General features: G+C 43.8%; 1 protein-coding gene across 1 annotated transcript in view; it reads left to right on the top strand.

Moving 5' to 3' along the window:
- Window positions 1-26,765, top strand: part of LOC143996252 (uncharacterized) — a 33,358-nt gene extending 6,593 nt beyond the window's left edge. The window contains exons 2-3 of the mRNA XM_077491217.1: window positions 10,632-10,715; window positions 26,318-26,765. Of these exons, the coding sequence (XP_077347343.1) occupies window positions 10,632-10,715; window positions 26,318-26,421 (188 nt within the window). The 3' untranslated portion in view covers window positions 26,422-26,765. The remainder of the gene's footprint in view (window positions 1-10,631; window positions 10,716-26,317) is intronic.
- The last annotated feature ends 959 nt before the right edge of the window (window positions 26,766-27,724 follow it).

Raw genomic sequence — 27,724 nt, 5'->3', positions numbered from 1 at the left:
CCGCTCCTCCATCGCTGCTCCCCATTGAAATCAATGGGGCAGCGCTGTAATACCGCTGGCAAAACGCAGCTAACCCTTTCACGGCCGCTAGCGGGGGGTAAAAGCGCCCACTAGCGGCCGAAATGCGCCGCAAATCCGGCGGTAAAACGCCGCTAAAAATAGTGGTGTTTTACCGCCGACGCAATGGGCGGTGTGGTGTTTAATGGGGTCCTTTCACACCACACCGCCTATTGCGTCGGCAGTAAAACGCTGCTATTTTTAGCAGCATTTTACCGCCGGATTTACGGCGGATTTGCTGCGCATTTCAGCCGCTAGCGGGGCGCTTTTAACCCCCCGCTAGAGGCCACGAAAGGGTTAAAACCGCCAGTAATATGCCGCAATAGCTGCGTTTTGCTGGCAGTATTACAGCGCCGCCCCATTGATTTCAATGGGGAGCAGCGATGGAGGAGCGGTAAACACACCACTCCTTCACCGCTCCAAAGAAGCTGCTGGCAGGACTTTTTTCTGACATCCTGCCAGAGCACTGCTGTAGTGTGAAAGCTCTCGGGCTTTCACACTACACACAATGGTGCAGCTTCTTTAGGGCGGATTGCAGGCGCTATTTCTAATGCTATAGCGCCTGAAAAACGCCCTTGTGTGAAAGGGGTCTAAAGGTAACAGCACATATCACTTATTAGTCATCTAATTTTGCAGAATTTACTGCTGTTTTTATGACAAAGGCATTTTTGAGTTACTGAACTTACCACAGAACTTTGTTACAAGAAGCAGTGTAGAGTAGAGGCACAGGGGTGTTTGGTGTAGTTTCCAAAACTGGCAACTAGGTGCCACCATAGTTAAGAAGGTTGGGAACCTGGTAGTGAGAGTAGACACAGTGTAGTTACCTATGTAGCTGATAGAAGACCCCAGAACAGTGAGAGAGTGTACCATAGATAGTGAGGTAGTGCTAGCCCTGCCCCTGCCAGTGTGTGGTATCTTGGTTATGGTGGCTAGTGTGGCAGGAATCTGCCTGGGGAGTTGGTTATGTGAACTATTGCAAGCCCCAAGGAATGGCAAAAAATTGTGTTTTAGACTCTGGCTTCTGGGAGCTTCCCTGTAGGAGGAAAGCATAATAGGAGACGTGCAAGACTTATGGGATGACTTGCTCCCCCCTTGGCATGGGATGTAGTCATACTTCCCAACATTTCGATATGGGAATGAGGGACATCTACTAACAAATGTTAGGACACGCCCCCTGCCACACCCCCTTAAAGGAGAATTAACCAAAAAAAGGTAAATTAAATCCACAAGGACTTTTTTTTTACTACTACTATTCCTTTATATTGGCTTTTAACATGTACAAATGCAGCAATTTAGAAATTGGATGAAAGCTTTAGCACTGGGAAACACATTTTGAAAGATAAAAAGTGCATTTTATATATAACCATATAGACCAAAATGAGGGACAAATGAGGTGGAATGAGGGACAGAAGGACATTGCTCCAAATCAGGGACAGTCCCTCCAAATCAGAGACAGTTGGGAGCTATGTGTTGTATTCCCTGAAAGATATGGGCTCCTTGACTTGGCTCTCTGCTTGGTATTACTTTATTTAATTGTTTGCAACTCAAGAGATGTGCCATCACCATTGGGATGACTGAAAGCATGTAAATATGTAAATCAACTGGTTCATTGAACAGCTAATAGGCTTTCTGTTTTTTGGACTTTTCCTTCTAACTTCTAAATGAGGGAATTCTATGGAAACAAACAGTTGCTGGGTGAAGCTGCTATTGGAGTCTATTGCTGTAAGGTCTGAGGAGGGTATGGAAGGGACTGCTGCTGGTACTGATTAGGCCAGGTAAAGTCTATCTGGGGTGATAGGGGAGGATCCAGTTCCCATACTGTCCTGGTAGGTAAAGGTGACCCACCTATGTTGGTCAGGAATGAATTAAAGAGTGCATGTGCTGTTTTACCACATGGCCATAGACATGGAAGACATGCAGCCCGGCACACAACTAGGCTGCTACACAACAACAGCATCCAATCTAATTTATCATGGGGCTTCATATACCTTAAACTACCCATCAGATTCAGTCAGTTATCTTCCAGCTAAAGTTTAAATCTGATTGATGGCTGTGCAAAAAAAAAAAAAAAATGACAGATCTTGGTATTAACAATACAATAAACCCATACTGTGTGCATTTATAGTCTAAAGCGGTCTCATCTTTCAGTAAGCAATATGGTGCTCTATGCCCACGGGCCACCACTTTAGTTGCATACGTAGCTATGTCTGACTAAATGCCCCCAAGGAAAAATTTGTATTTTTAGGTTTTTCATCCCTGTAAGGCCTTTCAAGCTATGGGTTATCACATATCCTCTGGGAAGGTCAGTGAGCACAGTCACAAAAAATACTGACTGACAAAAGAGCCACATTAGAGAAAGAACATAACGTACTGGAGGCAGTAGCTAGTTATTGTCACAAAGCCTGCTATTCTTATCAGTGCTGCTCTGTGAAAGGAAGTGTGTGTTTCTTTGTTGTGTTTGTATTACGATAGGATATTTGTCAGCTTTAAAGCACAGTATATTTGAAAAGCAAAAAAAAGCAAGTGTTGGGTAATAAGGACTCTGGAAGTCATTCATACATTGTATGCAGTACAGAGTCTCCAGGGTGTCTGAGTTATGCCATCAACTGTCTGTGATCAGTTTGCTGCTTCCTCACTTCCACAGCTAGGCTCTGTACAGTGCCAGGGTCACACAATAGCTACAAAGTTGACATTTCGGTAGTTTAAAATTGTGTATTAAATTTATCCAAAAACCCCCCAGAAAAAAAAAACATTTTTATTGCAGTTTAACAATCCGTAGATGTGACGACTGCCTCCATTTTCTTTTTTTAGTTTTTTTTATTATTATTCCATCAGAGGATCCTTCTGTTCTTTTTCAACTTCCTTTAACAGACCAAGCTGTGCAGCAAAAGTGGCAGTTTGTGGGTTGGACAAACTGTCTAAGCCCCTGTACATATGGTCGGAGAATCTGTCAGAATGCGTCTTATCGGACCGTGTCGTCAGATAATCCGACTGTGTGTGGTATGCATCGGACTGATTCCGTCCGAATCTCCGTCCGACCCAATTTTCCAACATGTTGGAAATATTTCCCGACCAACTGGGCCGGTCGGACCTAATCCGATCATGTGTATAGCATTTTGATCGGACCAAGTGCCACGCATGCTCAGATCAAATTCCTACATCAAAGCTATTGGCTACTAGCCTGAATGTAGTCCCATCGTAACGAAATTACGTCATCACGTTCTGAAAGATCGGATTTTTCGCCAACTTGGCCCGACCGTGTGCATGCAACAGTTTCGGACACAATCCATCGGACTAAATCCGACGGACAAAATCCAACGGATTTGGTTGGCAAAATCTCCGACCGTGTGTACAGGGGCTTACACTGACAGAGGGGCTTTCAGTGGTCAGCTTTTATGTAAAATATTTATCCAAAAAGCAAAAAAAAATCGTTCCTTAGAGGGCAAGTTCACCTTAACAGAAAATCTGTAAGGTGAACTTACACTGGACCCCTCCCCATCCCTCACAGAGGGTGATCGCGAGACTCAGGTACAGCAGGACAGGTGGGAATGGGGAGGGGGTCCACTGGAAATTCACCTTACTTATTTTCTGTAAAGATGAATTTACACTTTAAAAACTGTTAGCTGGAGTCCGACCTGAACTAAATCTGCTAGTGCATCTAATGCTGTGTACACACGATCGGACTATCCGCTGGACTTTGCAGTTAAGGTCTGCCGGACTTTCAAACAAACTGACTTGGCCACACACAATCACTCCAAAAGTCAAACGGATTTGAACGTGATGTCATAGACTAACGAAGTTCATAGCCAGTAGCCAATAGCTGCCCTAGCGTTGGTTTTAGACCGCCGGACTAGCACACAGACGAACGGATTGTGCGCTAGAAAGCCGAGTCCGGTAGACAATTTTGAAGCAAGTCTTATTTCTAAGTCCGCCGGACTTTTGGGAAGAAAAAGTCTGCTGGAGCCCACACACGATCAAATTATCCGGCGGACTCTGGTCCGATCATGTGTACGCGGCATAACAATATTCTTTTCCGAAATTGACAATGCTGCTGTCCAACATTGTCTCTGTTGCTCTTCCAGTAGTGCGGAGACACACTAGGTGAAAAAAGCCTAAAAAATTTAAACGAATGTAGCCACCACACTGCAATATATTACATTTTTGTTTTTGAATTTTATACCATTTTTTATTACTGTTTTTTGGGAAGTTGTTACTATACACTAAACTATATTTTAAAATTGAAAAAAAAAACATAAATTAAAAAGTTAAATATGTTTTAAATATATCTGCTATTAGTCTATTATATAGTTTCATTGATGTTTTCTTTATAACCAGGTATCATCATATATATATATCTTTTTAGTTTCTGATTCTTTGAACCTCACAAAAAAAAAAGTTAAAGCTTAAAACAGTTAAAACTTAAAACAACATTAGAAGAAAAGTGTCCAGGTTACTTACCATACAACCCAGCATCCAGCCATATCTGGTTGGCACCGGAGACATCAATGGGCCTTCTCCTGGGACACAGGGAACGCTGAGGATCCTAAATCTCCCAAGATAGTATACTAATCTTCTAGATTACTGCTACTTGTCCACAATTGGCACTTCTTTTTCTTAAAATTTCCTTCCCCTACACCTTATTGCCCCTCACACTACCCCAGTGGAGGCTCAACTATTGGAGTTCTGTTCGGGGGATTGGGGGGATTCTTCTATGCACCTCGCTTGTGTGGATGGTGGAATCTGTCTGATCAGCAAAAAACGAGCCATCCATGGCCAGCCTTATGCCAGGTTTACTTTTTCGTTCAACCCAGCGGTCTAATGGAAAAAAAAATGAAAGAGCTCATGAGGAGTTACTGCACTAACTATGTGATGTTAGTACATCGATCTCCCATCGGCAGACCTTTTTTGGTAATGCCCCTTCAAATTAAGCTGGATGTTCGGCTTGCTTCTGTCAGGACCACTTGTCGAACACATGAGCTGAATGTCATCTGGCATCCGATACCGCCCGATATTTGGCCTATCTGTATTGGACTTTAGACTGTATGTTGATTTGAATGTACAATATGTACAGTATCTGACAAAAGTGAGTACACCCCTCACATTTTTGTAAATATTTTATTATATATTTTCATGTGACAACATTGAAGAAATGATACTTAGCTACAATGTAAAGCAGTAAGTGTACAGCTTGTATAACAGTGTCAATTTGTTGTCTCTGCAAAATAACGCAACACACAGCCATTAATGTCTAAACCACTAGCAACAAAAGTGAGTACAGCCCTAAGTGAAAATGTCCAAATTGGGCCCAAAGTGTCAATATTTTGTGTAGTCACCATTATTTTCCAGCACTGCCTTAACCCTCTTGGGCATGGAGTTCACCAGAGCTTCACAGGTTGCCACTGGAGTCCTCTTCCACTCCTCCACGATCACATCACGGAGCTGGTGGATGTTAGGAACCTTGCGCTCTTCCACCATCCATTTGAGGATGCCCCACAGATGCTCAATAGGGTTTAGGTCTGGAGACATGCTTGGCCAGTCCATCACCTTTACCCTCAGCTTCCTTAGCAAGGCAGTGGTCATGGAGGTGTGTTTGGGGTCGTTATGTTGGAATACTGCACTGTGGCCCAGTCTCCAAAGGGAGCAGGATCATGCTCTGCCGCAGTATGTCACAGTACATGTTGGCAGTCATGGCTCCCACAAAGAACTGTAGTCTTCCAACCCCCCCCCCCCCCCCCCAGTGCCGGCAGCACTCATGCAGCCCCAAACTATGACACTCCCACCACCATGCTTGACCGTAGGTAAGACACACTTGTCTTTGTACTCCTCACCTGGTTGCCGCCATACACGCTTGACACCATCTGAACCAAATAAGTTTATCTTGGTCTCAGCAGACCACAGGACATGGTTCCAGTATTCCATGTCCTTAGTCTGCTTGTCTTCAGCAAACTGTTTGCGGGCTTTCTTGTGCATCATCTTTAGAAGAGGCTTCCTTCTGGGATGACAGCCATGCAGACCAATTTTATGCAGTGTGTGGCATATGGTCTGAGAAGTGACAAGCTGACCCCCCCACCCCTTCAACCTCTGCAGCAATGCTGGCAGCACTCATACGTCTATTTCCCAAAGACAACCTCTGCATATGATGCTGAGCACATGCACTCAACTTCTTTGGTCAACCATATCAAGGCCTGTTCTGAGTGAATCGTGTCCTGTTAAACCGCTGTATGGTCTTGGCCACTGTGCTGCAGCTCAGTTTCAGGGTCTTGGCAATCTTCTTATAGCCCTGGCCATCTTTATGTAGAGCAACAATTCTTTTTTTCAGATCCTCAGAGAGTTCTTTGTCACAAGGTGCCATATTGAACTTCCAATGATCAGTATGAGAGAGTGAGAGCGATAACACCAAATTTAACACACCTACTCCCCATTCACACCTGAGACCTTGTAATACTAACGAGTCAAATGATACCAGGGAGGGAAAATGGCTAATTGGGCCCAATTTAGAAATTTTCACTTAGGAGTGTACTCACTTTTGTTGACAGTGGTTTAGACATTAATGGCTGTGTGTTATTTTGAGGAGACAGCAAATTTACACTGTTATACAAGCTGTACACTCACTACTTTACATTGTAGCAAAGTGCCATTTCTTCAGTGTTGTCACATGAAAAAATAGAATAAAATATTTACAAAAATGTGAGGGGTGTACTCACTTTTGTGAGATACTGTAAATGCACTTGTCAGCACTAAAGTGTCAGCACTATATGAAAACCCATGATAAATAAAACAAACTTGTAGGAACTTCGAGTGTAGAATCAAATGCTACCCTGTTTCCCCTAAAATAAGACCTAGCGTGATTGTCGGTGTTGGCTGCAATATAAGCCCTACCACCCAAATAAGCCCTACTCTGTTTCCTCAAAAATAAGCCCTACCCTGAAAAGAAGACCTACAAGGACTTTAACTAGGGCTTATTTGGGGGGTAGGGCTTTTATTGCAGCTATCACCGACAATCACACTAGGTCTTATTTTAGGGGAAACAGGGTATGTCTGTGTAACTGTCATTCATAGCACTCACTGAGTTTTGTTGCTGAAAATAACAGTTGCTTTTGCAAATAGCAATCATTATTGATTAGTTAGTGGACTGAGTTTATAGTTTGTACTATCTGGTTTGGCAATGTTATGAAATACTGAGATAGACTACAAGAGATCTTTTAGTCAGAATTCCTTGTTGCAAAGAAAAAAGGACATTCTCTTTTTGATGATATAAAAGTAATAAAAAGTTTCATAAGGAAATAGTTATTCACATAGCCTACTTACTATCTTTTAAATTATTTACCAATGCTTATTTTGACAAGGATCCATCCTTAAAGATACCCAATGCTATATTTACATTTTAACGGGACTGTAAAACAGCATTGTATATAACTTTCTCCTAGAATGTATTAAACTAGCATATTTATGTATTTACCATTGCAGGTTGGCCAAATGTTACACTCCATCCATTTGACCACTAGGTGGTGTTATTTTTTCCTGCAAAATATTCCAGTTCTAACTTTATCAAAAACTTGACACTTTACCAGAACTGAATAACATTTATTGCCAAGAATCCCCAGAACACACCCAAATAACACAACTCAGTCTACATTCAGCGCTGAAATTGCATTACTGCAGGACAACTGGAATCCACAAGTTATTGAAGATTTTGTAAAGAATTCAACAGCATTAACAGGAAAATAATGTTAAATACTTTCAGCAAACTACATTCAAGACATAATTAAAAGAAATAAACTATGTTGTAATCTGATGTGTGATGCCTGTGGATTAAAAAAGCAAAAAATGTTTTAAAGCGGACGTACAATGCATCTGAGCAACACAAACCAAGAATGTTATTTAATTAATTTTTAATATTCAAAGCAAACTCCCCCATCCATCCATGTCTCTATGCTTTATTTTGCTGAGAAGTCACTTTGAAAAAAAACTATAGAGTTAGGACCACAGTATACAGAGGAGCCTTGATGTAGGCACTGCGGCTTTCACGGATATTTGAAAATGTGTGCAATGAAACCCTATGTTTTTTGCTTGCTGGCAGGCTGGTAAGGGTACTGGGAATTTTTTGTTTGTTTTTGATCTGCATTGGCCTTCCATGTGCACCTTACTGCAAAGGCTAATTATAAATTGGAGTGGTTGCCATTTTTATAATGTTCACTGATTTAGTGTGGGGACACATTGGGTACCTTAAAAGAAGAAGTACAGCCAAAGCCAGATTGTTTTGCACATCTGTGACTCGTTTTTAGGAGACAGTGAGCTGAAGCCTGCTGTCAGGTGACGACACAGAGATGGTCTCGGCTGGGGAAAGATTGCGATAATATGGTCAGAATCCGCCCACAACCCTGGACTGGCACCTGACTCAGCCTCTCAGCAAGCTGCTAAGAGCCTGAGCCAGCCGATCCTGCCACCTTCACAGCCCAGCGCTCCAGTGAGGGTGGGGGGGGGGGGGGGCAGAGCAGACAGCGGTGAATGACAGTCACCAGCTCTCTGCTCATGAGCACTGAGAATTGAGCGATCGGCGGTGTTTGATCTCTCGGTTCTCAGTCTTAGAGCCAGCGGGGGACAGATGCAGAATTACCTAGGTAAGTATGATTTAAAAAAAAAAAAATATGACATACTTCTCTTTTAAGTTGCCATTGGGCAATTGCAGGGCATCCAATGTGTACCTTTGCCTTGAAGGAAGAGTGGGCTCCCTCCAGGCAAGCTTGTCCTTAATTTATCCACTGCTATATATGCTCCAACTTGGAGAATCTCAAAACTATAAAGTTAGGATGGCAGTATACAGGGAAACCGGGGTGTGGGCACTGCGGCTTTCACATATATTTGCAAATGTGTGCAACAAAACTCTCTATTTTTAACATGAGATATTAGACAGGGACAATTTGATTTCTTTGCAGGCTAGCTGGTAATTGTGCTGGGAATTTTTTTATTTATGATGTCAATTTGAAAAACACCCCCTAGATTTTTTTGGCCTTGGCCATCTTGAGTAAGGGCAGATGATTAATGGAGCATTTACTTCCTGGAACCCACCTGCTCTTAGCTCATGCATGCAGGCAGGAAGATGTGCTTAGCTGAGAAATCCCCTCTACCCCTCCTGAAGACTCCTGGGATGTATGACATCATTTGTCTAGGCCTGGAAACCAGGAAGTAGATGAAGAAATGTAAAAAGAAAAGTTTAAACAAGTAAATATGATATACTTTAGCTCTAACGAGCAGGGCCCTCTGATTCCTCTTGTACCAAATTGTAATGTAAATGTAATGTCTGCCCTCATGTTGTAAAGCGCTGAGCAAACTGTTGGCGCTATATAAAACCTGTATTATAATAATAATAATACTTTCCAATCAATTTACTAATGTTAGCAGCAAAAGCATAAAAATAATCATTGTTGAGAGCTTTATGAGATATATTAAAACAATTCTTAGAAACCATTCAGATTCCTTTTTCATTTTAAAATCACAAAATGGCTTGATGTTGTTTGGTTGCTACGAGCAATATGGATTTTTTGTTAGCACACCTTTTAATAAACAATCCCAGAGTGATTACAGATATTTTGTACAAGCTACTTTGGTAGTAACTGAGCTCAGTTTACCTCCCTGCTTCAGTGTGTGTTGGGAGCTCTGCACAGTGCATACCTATCAAATTTATAATTTAAGAAAGAGGGACACTTTAGGGAGACATTAAGTAAAAGAGCTCTGTAACGGAACCACTTCCCACTCTCCACTTGAGTGCTTCCGTCAGTATACTGCTTCCTCCATTCTGGACCTTCAGATATCAGATATTACAGCCACATATTGCAACAAGAACCAGGTGAGACTAGTTCAGTTAAAAAACTGGAATACTTTATTTTAAACTAAGACACATACTTTTATATCCCACAGGAGGACATCCCCCTCCTGATCATATTACCCTAATAATACAAACTGTAAACAAAAACATAATTACAACAAATGACATACTATAAACATTATGTTAATTAGCCACCTGGATGACTCAGATGTCTCATTACAGGTCAGTCTTGCTGGTTTCAAGCTCAGAATGTACAATACACATTAACATAAGTATAAACACAGAACATGAAAAGCAGGAGACCTCAGTAGCAGACTGTCTGGCTCTGGCTCCTACACAGTTCCAGAGGCCAATGTGACCAGCTCTTTCAATTAATATGTATAGTTCAGAATCAAACAAACCAGGAATAGTTTTTATATATTTCCTGGGAGATATTGTGGATAAATATTACTATCCCATCTGAAGTAATTCACCACATTCTCAGTGTCCATTAAGTGGTGGTCCATCATTAGAGAATGATCTGCTCTCTCCCTGGGCCATAGTCAGTGGGTAAGAGGCTTGCTCCGAGTCCTTCCCAGAAGCCCCCATCTTAACTAGGTCAGTCACAAGCTCTAAAACAGAAAAAGTCCAGTCAAAATAACAAGATAAAAATGAATAGCTCATCAAAAGATTTTAAAAAAATGCTTTTATTGCAATATTCACCTTAAATCCAGAGATTTTCACTGCAATTTTTTTTTCCTGTTATCAGATGTCCTCAGTCTAAGCCCAGGTTATTCTAGACCAGCCCTAGCCTGTGACTGGACAGTGAAAGAACATGCCAGGTCAAATTCAGGTACGTTTGCATTTAAAAAATAAATGTTGTGATGTATTCATGATTTCAGAGCTGTTATTTACAGTAAATCATATGTTCTATATCTACATAGAGTTTAGATTTTTATGATTTCCAGGGAAAAAAAACACCTTTCCACTCTATACCTCCAAACTTAAAGTGGATGTAAATTTGCTCCTTTATGGTCTGTTAAATATAATATTGAAAGCAGTGTGTTATATTTGGTTTGACAAGTGAAATAAAAAAAGCTGTTCATCGATCTAGAAATCTTGTGAGCTGATAATGTCCTGTACTTCTGTGGACAGTTATCAGTTAGCAATGTTTGCAGCTCTCTCTGTTAACTATAAAATACCTCCAACTATATTCCTATAGTGAGAAATGGTGATACTTCTTGATACAGTACAAGGTTGTCGCCCTAGAACAGAAGGTGTTTTCCTGACAGGATCACCAGGTGAAATTAAAGCTCAAATCTGGAATTTTTTTTTTTTAAAGTCAGCAGCTACAATACTGTAGCTGCTGACTATTAACATAAGGACACTTACCTATCCAGGGATCCCACTATGCCATACTGAGCCAATTTCTACATAGGCTTTGGCTGCAGGCGCCGACATTGTAAGTAAGGAAAACCAGCAGTGAAGCCTTCAGGCTTCACTGCCAGTTTTCTACTGTGCATGCGCAAGTAGCTCTGCGCTTTCTGAATGGTCCCACCGTCTTCTTGGACCTGATGTGTCACACAAAGCAGCAAGGAGAAGGATGAGGGACCGGAAATGCCCAGAGATCACTGTGGCAATTGTCCTATAGCCTAGGCCATCTTTATGTAGAGCAACAATTTTTTTCAGACCCTCACAGAGTTCTTTGCCATGAGTTTCCATGTTGAACTTCTAGTGACCAGTATAAGAGAGTGAGAGCGATAACAACAAATTTAACACACTAATGAGTCACATGACACCGGGGAGGGAAAATGACTAATTAGGCCCAATTTGAACATTTTCAAATAGGGGTGTACTCACTTTTTGGTGCAGCCGTTTAGACATTAATGGCTGTGTGTTGAGTTATTTTGAGGGGACAGAAAATTTACACTGTTATACAAGCTGTACACTCACTATGTTACATTATAGCAAAGTGTCATTTCTTCAGTGTTGTGTGAGGTGTACTCACTTTTGTGAGATACTGTGTGTGTGTGTGTGTGTATATATATATATATATATATATATATATATATATATATATATATATATACGAAACGGGTGAGGTTGACAGCACGTTGGTCGTTGGTAACTTCAAAGTGCACTGCAATCAGACAGGTCACATATAGAAAAAAGAGTTTTTATTTAAATAGACTAATTTTCTTCAATTAAGGGGAGCAGCAAAGGGTTCAAAAGTTGCATCCCCACATTCATGGACATGATTGAAAATACTTTGGTTTACAATAATACACTTTTTTTGACCATTGTAGATTGTCCAGATTTATAGATGATGTGTTTGCGGTGTGGACAGGTGACGTGTGTACTCTATCACTGTTCAATGAATATTTAAACTATTTGGTACCAGGTCTTAAGTTTAATATGGTATTTACCGTAGTTCTAGTCCAATCTCTTTTCTAGATACTATGCAAAATATACAGGGACAGAAAATTGTGAGAAATCTGTATATTAAAGCCACCAATCACAACCCATTATTACATTTCAGGAGTTTTCATCCTTCAGGTGTCTTTAAATCCATACCCAAAAGTCAAATGACCCGAGTAACCAGGATAGTTAGTGATCAGGCATTGTGTCCGAATAGCCTTGATGAGATGGAAAAGAGACTCACACAAAGGGGTTACCCTTCAGAGCTAATTCAGCAAGAAAGAAAGTGATATCTACTCCTAGAAAAACACCCAGACAGAGGAGAATTCCTTTTGTGTCACAGTTCCATCCTTTTTCTTTTTGAATACACAGTATAATCAGAAAACACTGGTCTATACTCAGAGAAAATTATCCAAATATCTCTGAATTTCAAGCATCTTCCTTCTTATAGACGGGGTAAAACTTTACGAGATAGAATAGTGAGGTCTGATCAATACTGTCCATCAGGGCCGCTGATAGGCCAGTACAACTGGCCCTGCTGTACCGGGCCTGACCAGCAGAGGGGCCCGGGCAACCTGAACGGCAAAATTTTATGTTTAAAAAAAAAAAAAGTTCCTCTTCCACCGATCAGTGCTCGAGGCACTGGCAGTGGGTGGCATTTCAGGGGGGAGGTGCGAGCAGCACCCGAGTGGAGTGACATCTGCCGGCTCAGTGATCAGGGACCCGGCGCAATAATCCCCTTCTCTCTGTGGTCGCGTCGCGCGGCCGTTCTGATCAGTCTCGGTAGCGGCTGTCACTCACAGCCGAGCAGAGTGAAGCCGCCTCCCCCTCCTCCATGCACAGCACTGTGTAGACATAAAGGAGGAGGGGGAGGCGGCTTCACTCTGCTCGGCTGTGAGTGACAGCAACTGCCGAGACTGATCAGAACGGCGCGACGTGAGTCACGCGACCACAGAGACAAGGGGATTATTGCGCCGAGTCCCGGATCATTGAGCTGACAGGTGTCACTCCACTCGGGTGCTGCTCGCACCTCCCCCCTGCAATGCCGCTGCCTTGGAATCGAGGTACATTATGGGTCCTTAGGGGAGTCTGTGCACTGTAGGGGGGTTCTTTACTGTGGGGGGTCTGTGCACTGTGGGGGGGGGGGTCTGCACTGTGGGGGGTCCTGCACTGTAGGGGGGGTCTGAACTGTAGGGGGGTCTTGCACTGTAGGGGGGTCTTGCACTGTAGAAGGGGTCCTGCACTGTAGGGGGGTCCTGCACTGTAGGGGGAGGGGTCTGTACTGTAGGTGAGGATTCTGCACTGTAGGGGAGTCTGTACTTTAGGGGAGTCTGCGCTGTAGGGTGGAGGGGCCTGTACTGTAGGAGGGTCTGCACTGTAGGGGAGGATTCTGTACTGTAGGGGGGTCTACACTGTAGATGGGGGTCTGTATGGTAGGGAGGGGGGTCTGCACTGTAGGGGGTCTGTGTAACATGCAGGAGGTCCAGAGCTGTGAGGGGCTGTGTAATGTAAAGGAGTGCAGAGGTGCAGGGTGCTGTATAATGTAAAGGGGTCCAGAGGTACAAGGGCTGTGTAATGTAAAGGGGTCCAGAGGTTCAGGGTGCTGTGTAATGTAAAGGGGTCCAGAGGTACAAGGACTGTGTAATGTAAAGGGGTCAGGAGGTTCAGGGTGCTGTGTTATGTAAAGGGGTCCAGAGGTACAAGAGCTGTGTAATGTAAAGGGGTCCAGAGGTGCAGGCTGCTGTGTAATGTAAAGAGGTCCTTAGGTGCAAGGTCCTGTGTAATGTAAAAGGGTCCAGAGGGGCAGGGTGCTGTGTAATGTAAAGAGGTCCTTAGGCGCAAGGTCCTGTATAATGTAAAGGGGTCCAGAGGTGCAGGGTGCTGCGTAATGTAAAGAGGTCCTTAGGCGCAAGGTCCTGTGTAATGTAAAGGGGTCCAGAGGTGCAGGGTTCTGTGTAATGTAAAGAGGTCCTTAGGCGCAAGGTCCTGTGTAATGTAAAGGGGTCCAGAGGTACAGGGTGCTGTGTAATGTAAAGGGGTCCAGAGGTGCAGGGTGCTGTGTAATTTAAAGGGGTCCAGAGGTGCAGTTGTGGAGAGGGGGGTAGACAGTAGTGACAAAAAGATATTGAAGGATGCAGAGGTATGCAGGGGACACAGTGGGTGTTTTTACATTTTATGGTGGGGGGGATGGGTGCCAGATATAGGATCCGCCCCGGGTGCCAAATGCTCTAGGTACGCCCCTGCTCCCCCCCCCCCCCTTGTTCGGTAAAGTTGTTTTTTTTAACTGTGCTATGCGCTCATTGCGCTGTGTTCATTCCAGTATGCGGCTGCAGGGGAGGGACTCTTTCCTGTATTTCGGGCGCGGAAGAATACGTCTTCTGCACCCGCTCCGCACACCGCACAAGTACTGGCTAGCATATAATGTTATGGTGTTGCGGAGTGATTTCCCAAACCTCTCTCTCTCAGCGTGACAAGAACTTAGTAGCAGAGTGAGAGGCGACTCAGGCGAGCAGAGAAAGCAGGGGCCGGGCGAATCGATCGAGTCGAGATCTTGTGCACAATTACAGGTGACAAGGTGAGGTGTATGCTTGCTTGGGGGAGGTTTGAAGTTCAACATCTGCAAATGCAATACATACCCTGCCAATACCCAATACTCTGCAATACATACCCTGCCAATACTCTGCAATACATACCCTGCCAATACTCTGCAATACATACCCTGCCAATACTCTGCAATACTTACCCTGCCAATACTCTGCCAATACTCGGCAATACTTACCCTGCCAATACTCAGCAATACTTACCCTGCCAATACTCTGCAATACTTACCCTGCCAATACTCTGCAATACATACCCTGCCAATACTCTGCAATACATACCCTGCCAATACTCTGCAATACATACCCTGCCAATACTCTGCAATACTTACCCTGCCAATACTCTGCAATACATACCCTGCCAATACTCTGCAATACATACCCTGCCAATACCCTGCCAATACCCAATACTCTGCAATACATACCCTGCCAATACCCTGCCAATACTCTGCAATACTTATCCTGCCAATACTCTGCAATACTTACCCTGCCAATACTCTGCAATACTTACCCTACCAATACTCTGCAATACTTACCCCGCCAATACTCTGCAATACATACCCCGCCAATACTCTGCAATACATACCCCGCCAATACTCTGCAATACATACCCCGCCAATTGTTTCAAGGCGGGGTCTGGGGAGGGGCAATGGGTGGGGGCAGGGGTGGGGCTGAAGGAGGGACCCGGGGCGGGGCCAGGGTGGAGCTGAAGGGGGCCCCATCAGGTAGGCTGTACGGGGCCCCATGATTTCTATCAGCGGCCCTGCTGTCCATCTACTAACCCTTTATCATTTTTGGGACCATGTAACAATGGTTTGTTTCCTTGTTTGAATTGCATTCAATGCAACTCTGTGACGAAAGGGAAATTTTTGTCTCACCCACATAGAGGATATAGGATAGATATCAAAGGACATTATACATGGCAATCATCGTTTGTTGTTTATGTGATTAAGTGCCCATGTGGGCTCCTCTATGCGGGTGAAACTACACAAAAAGTAAAGGATTGCATTGCACGTCATAAGTACTCCATGAGAGATAAATTAACACAATTGCTGTTGGCTAGACACTTTGTTGAGAAAGGGCATACAATCTCACAATAAAAGTTTATGGTCATAGATGAGGTTAATCGTAGTAGAAGATTAGGTAATAGTGAACTGATTTTCAGAAAGAAGGAGGTACAGTAGATACATTTCTTAGATACGTTATATCCTAAGGGATTAAACTCAGATATGGATTTGTTCTTGTTTGTGTGAATGAATCTCCTTCCATATACCTGAATTTGATTCGTTTTTATAATCCAATTTTGTAGCTTTCATAGGAATCTAGATAGATCGAATTATGGGTATTAATAAGTAAATATGCTATAATGATTTACTGTTTTTTTATATTTAGGTCTTTATTGGGATTCTGGCATTTTTGGTGACGGTGACAGCTCAGTCTGATTGTATAGTTTATTTGGTTCTGCTCTAAACTCAATTGAGTTGTGCATTTCTAACTGTTGCCAGTAGGAGTCACTGGTGCCAGAGGCCAGTATGAGAATTACAGCAAGGTTGAGCTATGTAATGATTATTATTTTTTCCAGAACAGCCCAGTAGGAGGTTCCTGGCCACTGTGCATTCTGGGAAGGGTATTTATTGGGCAGGGCCATGTGCTCTCTCTCTCTCTTTCTTCTCTCCTTGGGCCCTCCTGGCCTGAGGATGTGATGCTGTGAGTTCTGCAAGTAGGCTCAGAAGCCTGTCTGGAGCCTACCAATCCTGTGGTGGTCTTTAGGCTGTCTTGCCAGTGCGGAAGAAGCCGAGCCAAGCTGAGGAGATCCAGGGGAGCACCCTTGTTGGAGAGAGCAAGGAAGAAGGCTGGTCTCTCAGGAGGGCCTTGTGACTCATTTGGAGGATGCACCTGTATCTAAACTGCTCTTACAGTGTTGCCCGGATGGCTTAAAGGTTCTGACACTGTAAAGCTGAATCCTATTCTACGATCGAAACCATGGTAACTAGCTACTGGTTGCTAAGTCTGCGAGAGAGGCTTATCCAGGAGTTCTACTGGCTGCTAAGTCTATGAGAGAGGCTTGTCCAGAAATTCTACCAGCTTCTAGCTCTGTGTGAGAGGCCTATCCAGGTAGTCAACATCTGCTAAAAGAGAAAGCTGTTTTACCTTTGGATTCAAGGAGTCTGTAAGTGATCTGCAAATGGTATCTGAAACCTCCCCTATCCCTCTCTCCTATCACTACTTTCAAGTTCTCTATTAAAGCACTGAAAAATATCTAAAGTGACTCACGCCCAAATTCTGTTCTAACTTCCCATTATAGCCATGGACTCAGCCCTGGGGTGAATGTTAGCTCGTTCCCTGCCTCTGAAAGTACCTCCTTGATCCCAGTAGTCCCAGGGGGGGCGCTACATATATGTGACCATTATATGTTTGTCATACCTTGATGTGTTCCACATATACAGTATCTCACAAAAGTGAGTACACCCCTCACATTTTTGTAAATATTTTATTATCTTTTCATGTGACAACACTGAAGAAATTACACTTTACTACAATGTAAAGTAAAGTAGTGATTGTACAGCTTGTATAACATAGTAAATTTTCTGTTCCCTCAAAATAACTCAACACACAGCCATAATGTCTAAACCGCTGGCAACAAAAGTGAGTACACCCCTAAGTGAAAGTGTCCAAATTGGGCCCAAATTGTCAATAGTTTGTGTGGTCACCATTATTTTCCAGCACTGCCTTAACCCTTTTGGGCATGGAGTTCACCAGAGCTTCACAGGTTGCCACTGGAGTCCTCTTCCACTCCTCCATGATGACATCACAAATCTGGTGGATATTAGAGACCTTGCGCTCCTCCACCTCTTGTTTCAGGATGCCCCACAGATGCTCAATAGGGTTTATGTCTGGAGGCATGCTTGGCCAGTCCATCGCCTCCACTCTCAACTTCTTTAGCAAGGCAGTGGTTGTCTTGGAGATGTGTTTGGGGTCATTACGTTGGAATACTGCCCTATGGCCCAGTCTCCGAAGGGAGAGAATCATGCTCTGCTTCAGTATGTCACAGTACATGTTGGCATTCATGGTTCCAGCAAAGAACTGTAAACCATCTTTATGTAGAGCAACAATTCTTTTTTCAGATGCTCAGAGAGCCATGAGGTGCCATGTTGAACTTCCAGTGACCAGTATGAGAGAGTGAGAGCGATACCATCAAATTTAACACACCTGCTCCCCATTCTCACCTGAGACCTTATAACACTAATGAGTCACATGACACCGGGGAGGGAATGGCTAATTGAGCCCAAATTATTTGGACATTTTTCACTTAGGGGTGTACTCACTTCTAAAAACAATATATATCAAAGTGCAAAGTGCTAAATGTGCAGAAATACAAATGATATCAATTATTGCAATAAAAAAAATATGCATGCAATGTGCAAAAAAAACAGTCCTCCAGGGGCAGAAGCATTTTGGAGTATAATGGTGATAGCACTGTCCACTTTATATATACATTTTTGTTCGACGATTCACAACAAAATTGGATAGAAGCTGCCCCTTTAAGAGTTCTTTTTGTATCTGTGGCGTAGTTCTCTATATCCCCTTTGTACACTTTAATCTATATTTTTCTATTTTTTATTAAAAAGAAAATCTACCCAAAAGCCTAAAAAAAAGTATCTAAAAACACAGGTCACTTAATAGGCCGGGACCCACTACTTTTTTAACCTTACATATAGTGTTGGAGGGTCTGGTCTGCAGTGCCCATGCTGCTACCTGGTGACTTTCTGCTGTTCATTTTCTGAGGAATAACAAGGGGCTTAAAGCTTTCAAGCAAATGGCTCACTGAGCAGCCTAGAAAATGAAGAGCATCTTCCTGTCACTGCTGTGGTAGATCACCTGACAGTGGATCCAGATACATTTTTCTGGGTTTTAGGGGCCCTAAAATAAATATAAAAAACAGCTCAGATTTAGTATGTAGGGTGGAAAACTCGTGTTTTCTCTTTTTTCACCTAAGATTGAACCTAACGGCTCAGGCACACAGGGCGTTTAACCCTTATGCATGAGATCCCAGTGTTTAGGTGTGGGCAGAAGGCACAGGCACACCATCCAGTTCCACTATTGGCAGCCTGCAAAATTCTATGATAAGCTGAAAGCTGGTGCAGCTGGATGGTGCACCGAGTGGTGCTAACGTTTAGGACAGCATGCACACAGGGATAAATGCCTAGAAACCAGGCTTCTTTTGCTCAATATATTTATCTTTGAGTTCATACTGCCCTAAATGTTAGTACCACTCAATGCAACATCCAGCCCTGTCCAATCGCAGCAGCTTTCAGCTTCTCATAGAGGCTGCTGGCAGTGAGGCTTGATGGTGCACCTGTGTCCTTGTGCATGCACTAAAGCACTGGGATCTCATTCACTGGGGCTAAACACCAAATGTACATGGGGCCTTAAACTGCCTGTTATCAAGTGCAGTACTTAGTACTTGAAAAATAACAAACATGTTATACTTACCTGCTCTGTGCTGTGGCTTTGCACAGAGCAGCCCAGATCCTCCTCGTCTTGTGTCTCCTCCAGCGCTCCTGGTCCCTCCCTCCTGCCGAGTGCCCCCACAGTAAGAAGCTTGCCATGGGGGAGGGGGGGGGGCACCCAAGCTGCTTCTCTTTGTTCATTCAGATGCGGAGTCGCAGCTCAGCCTCAGCCCCTATCTCTCCTTATTGGCTCACTGACTTTGATTGACTGTCTCAGCCAATGAGGGAGAGTCCCCAGACAGCTGAGGCTCTTGTAAAACATTGCTGGAACGAGATGGGGCTGAGGTAAGTATTAAAACCTGCTGCACACAGGTTTTTTATCTTAATGCATTAAGATAACAAAAAAAAAAAACCTTCTGCCTTTAGAACTACTTTAAGCTGCCCATACAAGGTTCAGTTTTGTCAGCTGGCTTAGCCTCTTGGCACTGGCCTCTTGCCAGGTTGCCTTTGGCGCTGAATGACCGCAAATTTGCATGCAATAGTGCAAAAACAGTTGTGCACCCTGCGCACTCTCAACACAGTTACCGCCAGCTTTCTGATCTTGTGACCAATGTGACAGCCAATCACAGCGGTCACATGACTATAAACCCTGCCCCACCAACTAAACCCTTTAAAGACCTGGAAGGTGCCGGCTTCAAGGGGTAAAGAAAAAAAAATTAGCTAATTCCCCCATCCACAAATTTGTGGATGAGGAAATATTGCCTGCTTGTATTCTGATAAAGGGTCTCCCCATCCGTCAGAATACAGTGATCAGAGCTGCAGCTAATTGTCTGCATGCGGTGATCTAAAGAAAATTTTCCAACAAGCCTGTGCAGGAAAAGTCAATTGATATATCAACTTCTCATGAAGGGGAACTGCCATACATGGATCGAAATGTGTCCGGTTCCTGCTGAACCAATCGAATTTCAATCCATTAATCGCCAGCTTTAGTGTATGTGGTGAGATTTTGCTACAGATTTACTTGAAGCGGTATTCACCAAACAATGTTTATGTAAGATATACAGTACATATACATAATATAAGGAGTGGTAATCTAATCTAGGCTGCTAAAGTACCGCATATATGACCTCTCTAGGGAACACCATCTTAATTTTAAGATTATTTATAATTTTGTACAGTACTATTAATCCCTAGAAGCACAGCATATTGTATGTCTCACGAGTGTACACCAAATTACATATCATAATACTGTATGTCAACAAGGCTTAATGCCAGACATGAGTGATTCTGGGTGTCACATTCCAGTTCAGTAAGCTGCATACAAGTACAGTAGAAGTCTTCAGGTGGAACACACCTCACATTGACATTTAAAAACACATTTGTTTTGGACTGATTAGGCAGCAACAACACTTTTTCTTATTAACTCGCTAACAGTTGTGTTATATTATATTATGAATACTGCACCTAGAGCAAAAGGCGTATAGCCATATGTTGATAAACTAAGCCAGCTTTAAAAAAGAAGTACATGTTTCCAGTTCTTTTAGTTGGCTGACAACGTGCTGCCAAAACATGATCCGATTACCACTACCCATCAGATTGTGTAATGGAAGTGACGTTTCAACCAAAAAATACCTACTGGGCATGCGCTATGTGTTCCAACCACTTCATACTCTGACGGGTAGCGGTAATCTGATAGAACTCCCATGCAGACATTTTACTACACTCAGCTACGTCTTGAATTTCAGAGTAATTTTAGCAATAAAGTGAGTGTATATAAATAAATATAGTATATTGACATGTGTGATGCTGTTTTGATGTTACACGTTGTTTGAAGCTGGACGTCAGCAGTAGGAAGGTGGCGGTGGCCATATTGGAACACCCTGCACTGCTCAGCCCTAAACCTTAAGACTCCTTTCACACCAGGGCGTTTTGCAGGCGCTTTAGCATTAGAAATAGCGCCTGCAATCTGCCCTAAAAAAGCTGCACCATTGTTGGTGCGCTGGCAGGACGTCAGGGAAAAGTCCTGCCAGCAGCTTCTTTGGAGCGGTGAAGGAGCGGTGTGTTTACCGCTCCTCCACCGCTACTCCCCATTGAAATCAATGGGGCAGCGTTGTAATACCGCCGGCAAAACGCCGCTATTGCGGCGTATTGCTGGCGGTTTTAACCCTTTCTCAGCTGTTAGCGGGGAGTAAAAGCGCCCCGCTAGCGGCCGAAATGTGCTGCAAATCTGGCGGTAAAACGCCGCTAAAAATAGCGGAGTTTTACCGCCGACACTATGGGCGGTGTGGTGTGAAAGGGGTCTTAGGCTTTCAAAATGAACCACTTCAATACCAGGCACTTAAAGAGGGATTCCACCAAAAAAAAAAATATTAAAAGCCAGCAGCTATAAATACTACAGCTGCTGACTTTTAATAAATGGACACTCACCTGTCCCGGGTTCCAGCGATGCCGGCAGCCGAGGCCGATATCGCTCGGCCCTCGGCTGCTGCCGCCACCATTCTAGGTGAGGGAATCAGGAAGTGAAGCGAATCGGCTTCACTTCCCGGTTCCCTACTGCGCATGCGCAAGTTGCGCCGCGCAATAGGAAATCTCCGCGCTGTCACTGGGACCCGTGTGTGTCCGCAGCCATTGTGGGCACTGATTGGCATCCATTGTGGGCACTGGCTGGCATCCCTGGTGGTCTAGGGTGGCATACCTGGTGCTGGGCATCCCTGGTGGTCAGGTGGCGTCCCTGGTGGTCCAGTGTGGGCATCCTCGGGAGGGCTGCGCTGATAATCGCTCAGCACAGACCCCCCCTGTCAGAGGAGCAGCCATCGGAGACGCTTTACAGAGATCGTAGTTGCAGGGTGTCAGACTGACACCCCTCAACAACGATCGCCACGATGCAAGCCCCCGGAGCCGCGCAGCAACTAAATATCCTGATCACGTCATATGATGTCCGGTCAGGATATTAAAACCACTTTGCCACCGTCATTTTGCTATATGGCGGGCGGCAAGTGGTTAAACATCCAAACAGCATCACAGATATCAATATACTATATTTATTTATATACGATCACTTTATTGATAAAATGACTCAAGACGTTAGGTGTAGTAAGATGCCTGCATGGGTGTTCTATCAGATTACTGCTACCCATCAGATCATGAAGTGTTTTAAACGCATCTCGCTGTGAAACAGATGTTGGAACACATGGCGCATGCGTAGCAAGTATTTTTTTTGGTCGGAATGTGACTTTCGTTACACGATCTGACAGGTAGCAGTAATCTGATAGAACACCAACATTTCCACCATTCATGTAACAAGTGCAGAGCCTTTCTCTGCTCAGAGCAGTCAAAAAAAAGGAGCCGGTGTCAAAAACTGCCCCCCCCATCGGATAGTGTCCGCCCCGTACTGCGCAGGTGCAGCGCTTGCGCAGTACGGAGGACAAGGAGACTCCAAAAGTGTCCGAAGATGAACAGCGCCTGCGCACTGAGTCCAGGTTGAAACCCTACCATCCAAGTGGACATACGGTAGCAGTTAGTAAGACGGCCCCTCGCGGGCTCGCTTTGCTCACCACACTTCACTCGCCACGCTTCGGGCATGGCTTTGCTTCGCTCTGCAACTTTTTATTCTAACTCTATGTCCACTTGGATGGTGGTGCTTGAACCTGGACTCAGTGCGCAGACGCCGTTCATCTTTGGAGACTTTCGGCATCTCCTTGTCTTCCGTACTGAAAGTGCAGTACAGGGCGGACACTATCTGATGGGGGACAGTATTTGACACAACACCCGCAAAGTTTGGTACAACATTGCTTAGCACTGAGATAAAATGAAACATTGTATCATTTGGTTCTTTTAGATCAAAGGGATGAACTTTGGTCTGGAAATAAGGGCATTTAAACCACTTAAAGACTAAGGGGTTATTTACTAAAGGCAAATCTACTCTGCACAACAAGTGCACTGCAAGTGCACTTGGAAGTGCAGTTGCTGTAAATAAAAATTAAATTGTAAAAACTACTGACACCGTCCACTGTCACATGACATAAAAAAAAAAGTATCGGTAATCAGTATCGGTGAGTACTTGAAAAAAGTATTGGTACTTGTACTCGGTCTTAAAAAAGTGGTTTTGGTACAACCCTAGTAAGTAATTGCATACTAGCAAATAATGCCATTGTCTTGCAGGGTTTATTTAAATTTTTTTAAAGGCTGCGGTTTACTACTGCTTTAAGGTCGGCCATAAATAGTTTGAATTGAACCATGTGTAGGCAGGCTGAATGTACCAAGTTGATCAACTTGTGTACAACCAGCTTGCTGGATTCACTTGCAATTATTGCTAGCGGCTGCTATATAGAAAATTGCTCAACAGAAGGGATTCCCCTGTCAGAATTGTCTGTGCTGATGGGGAAATCATGTGAATTTCTTTTCTGCAACCAACGGTTGCAGGAAAGAAATTCACACCGTCTATGGCCTGTCTAAGGGGGAATTTCTCTCACTTTGAAAAGACATTCTCTCTCTTCCTGTTGAGTCTACAGGACAGGAAATTAAGGCAAATTGCGCTAATGAGACACAGAGGGAAAAAAAAAAAACCCTCAGCAGTTTTAACTCTCCCCTAACTCTATCCAAAATTGTTTAAAAAAAGTTTTGGTTTAGCTATACTCAAAGGCCCAGCTGCGCATATTGGAGTATGAGTGGGAGGTTGCACAGCACAGATTCATGTGACAGAATGATGTAGTATTTTACAGAAACTCTTTCAGAAGACTAATAAATCTGCATTATATGTTATAAAAAAGTCATATTACAGGAGTGTGTCACCAAGAAATCAGTTTGGACATGTAGCAGTTCATTAACTAGATCAAACAACATGTTTTTAAAAGACACTCAAACTCCTAATTACTTAGCAATGGCAGCTTCAACTTAAAATGTTACAGACTTCTGTATTCCTTTGATCTGCTCCGTCTTGCTGAAAATTGACTTCATGTGTGACATATATTCTAAGGGGACTTTCTGTCTGTAATGCAGTTAATGTTTCCTTGGCAGCTTCACTGGTTAACCTGGGTTATTGCTGGAAGATTGAGACTGAGCATATGATGAAACAATATACGTCAAACAATCAGTAGATCCAGAGAAAAAGCTGCTTAAAGAGACAATGTTAATGTCACTTTTCCCATTAACTGGCAATGCTTTCTGATGGCTCATCCCCTGCAAACTATCCTCACTCATCTGTGCTCCCTCGTAACATCCTTGCTCTTTTAGGGCATGTTGGATAGCAACATGGTCTAATGTCATATTTCTGGAGTTTCTCTGTCAATGTTACCTTGTTTATGGGTAACAGTGTTTTGGTATTACCCAGAGTTTCAATTGGATCTGTCATAAATCCGTTACATATCTGTTTCTTATTTCCCAGCATCGTACGACTTCTCTCGGCCTCCATGGACAGTCACCGGGGCATGGAACGAGCACACGAATGTTCCCAAAAACTTCCTGAAATGGGGGTAATGGGCTATGCTCTCAAGTAACAGCTGAATAGATGGTCATTGGCTATGTCCTCAATTAGCAGCTGAATACATTTTGTTTAAGACAAGAGTTGGTAGGAAGCCATTCTAGCTATTGTTTTATTTTCTTTGTTTTTATTTTCATTCAGGTGGAAAGAGTTTCAAAAGGTTTAGGCTTTGTCCACCTGAAAGGGGAGTTAATGCATAGGTCTTAAGATACAGATAAATGCATTTTTTTTTTTTTGCGTTTAAAATAATAATTACCGTATATACTCGAGTATAAGCCGAGATTTTCAGCCTCTTTTTTGAGGCTGAAAGTGCCCCCCTCGGCTTATACTCGAGTCATCGCTGTCTGCCCGCTCGATCAGCGTGTCGAGCAGACAGACAGCGGCCATTCTATTCAAAAGCCGCGCCTCCGGCTCCGCCTTCGCCTGTGATAGGCGGAACACTGAATTTCCCAGCAGCCTGTGTTCCGCCTATCACGGACATCGTATCATCCTCGTACTACGGACGAGGATGATACGACGTCTGTGATAGGCGGAACACAGGCTGCTGGGAAATTCAGTGTTCCGCCTATCACAGGCGAAGGCGGCGGCGCAGCTTTTGAATTTTACAATGGCCGCCGACGAAGAGGGCACGGGACGGAGGCAAGGCAAGGCACGGCACGGCACGGGACGGGACGGGGGCAAGGCAAGGCACGACACGGGACGGATGCAAGGCAAGGCACGGCACGGGACGGAGGCAAGGAGGCAAGGCACGGGACGGAGGCTCGGGACAAAGGTAGGCTGGACACACACACACACACACACACACACACACACACACACACACACACACACACACACACACACACACACACACACACACACACACACACACACACACGGATGGATGGAGACACACACAGGGATGGATGGATGGATGGATGGAGACACACACACACAGGGATGGATGGATGGATGGATGGAGACACACACACACAGGGATGGATGGATGGATGGAGACACACACACACAGGGATGGATGGATGGATGGACACACACACACACAGGGATGGATGGACGGACACACAGGGATGGACGGACACACAGGGATGGACGGACACACAGGGATGGACGGACACACAGGGATGGACGGACACACACACAGGGATGGACAGGCATGTCTCACCCTCGGCTTATACACGAGTCAATAAGTTTGCCAGTTTTTTGGGGGGTAAATTGGGGGCCTCGGCTTATATTCGGGTCGGCCTATACTCGAGTATATACGGTATAATAATTTTTTGAGAAGCAACATTGATGTTCCATTTTCTTTTCCATTTTTGGTCATAACATGCTGATCCATTTTTACAGTGGGTTCATCCTAAAGAAATCATGGTTGTTTTGATGATTTGGTTAGAGTTGCAGAAGCCAGGAATATTAAGTTCCTGGGTTCCAACGAAAGAACTATAAGTAAACGTAGCAAGCGAACAGATATTGTGGATATGAATTTGATTCTGCTCTTGTTTTTCACTTCCAGAATCCTGGTGGAACGAGATTGGAGAGGTTTCTGGAACATGGATGACAGATGTTCATCTGGTTGTCAGTTCGTCTGTGCCACACCACACCGCAAATTTGTTCTGATAAACATTCAGGAGAGAAGGGACAAAAGAAAAAATACAGATTAATACTCGTTTTTTTCATATGGACAATTTATTGCTAATGCTGAATCTGAAAGACTGTGCCTATCAACAAGACTTGTGAAACATTTTGCCGGAGTCTCTCCTGTCATCGATGAATGCAAACATGCTATTAATACATGTGCAATGGGTTGGAGGTTGGAGAAGGAATATAACCTGTCCAATCCTTCAAAGCATGAAATGTAAAATATGTTTTTTTTTTTTTTTGATGGAGGGAGGAATTGAAAAAAGAAAAGGTTTTTAATGTGTGACATGTATTGACATAACGGAATTATAATGGTGCAGGTACCCAGGAGACTGGCACTTATGCATAATAAGATGTCTGTTGGCCAGGTGACACATCAATGGGGTGAAAATTTCCTTGTAGGGGTGGTGTCTCAATCTTAGCAGTCCTACAGAGAGGTTCTCAGTTACTGGACATGTGGTACACCAGAGCTGGACATGGGGGAGATGCGCCTAATTGATATCTCACCTGAGAGGTTAGAACCTTGCACAGGTAATGCTGGAGACTACACACAGGAGCATGATAAAGGGAACAAACGCTGGCTGCCAGGGCACAGTATGCCTTCCCCACATGGTGCTGCAACATCTCACAGTGGTTGATAAAAGCCTATTACCCTATATGTGCTAAGTATACACTGAATCAAGTACGGTCATTATATCAGTGGCTTATTCCCAGAGATGTGCGGACACAGAAGGAATTTCATGCAGGACGCTTATTTCTGAGGAGTAACTGAAAGAGGAGGGATGTATTCAGCACTATATTGGGGGGAATAGGACCTGGGATGGGTGTTAATGGAGTGGACAACGGTATCCTGAGGAACAAACTCTCAGCCATAGCTTAAGCAGGGCTTTGTTACTCAGAGAGATTGGTGGCATCCTTAATAACACTCAACGAAGTTACATAAACACCCAGGTTAAAGTGGCTCCATATTTTGTCAACCATGTTGAGAGGGTGGTAAAGAGTGTGATGATACAGGACACAAATCTGCTATGGGCTCTGGCGTGCACGCAGAGGCAGGTTCATATTTTCCTCTGTTGGAAGCACGTCCTTTGAGTGCCAGGTCAAGACATGGTGGTGAACGAAAAATGTTGGGAAGATATTTCACTCTGGGTTCTGGATGGAGAGATCATTGCTGGGAAGGTAGCACCTGGGTATTATTTGGGACACAGATGAGTTTGTTTCTTTGTCGTAAAGGATACCGATATAACGTTAGTCATGGAACTAGGGTGTTCCTTGAACCTAA

Source organism: Lithobates pipiens, unplaced genomic scaffold (assembly GCF_037356315.1).
Source record: "Lithobates pipiens isolate NorthernLeopardFrog02 unplaced genomic scaffold, aLitPip1_a1.2 Scaffold_19, whole genome shotgun sequence".
NCBI classification, from domain to species: domain Eukaryota; kingdom Metazoa; phylum Chordata; class Amphibia; order Anura; family Ranidae; genus Lithobates; species Lithobates pipiens.
Note: the sequence above shows the minus strand (reverse complement) of the source record. Positions and strands in the feature narration are given on the sequence as shown.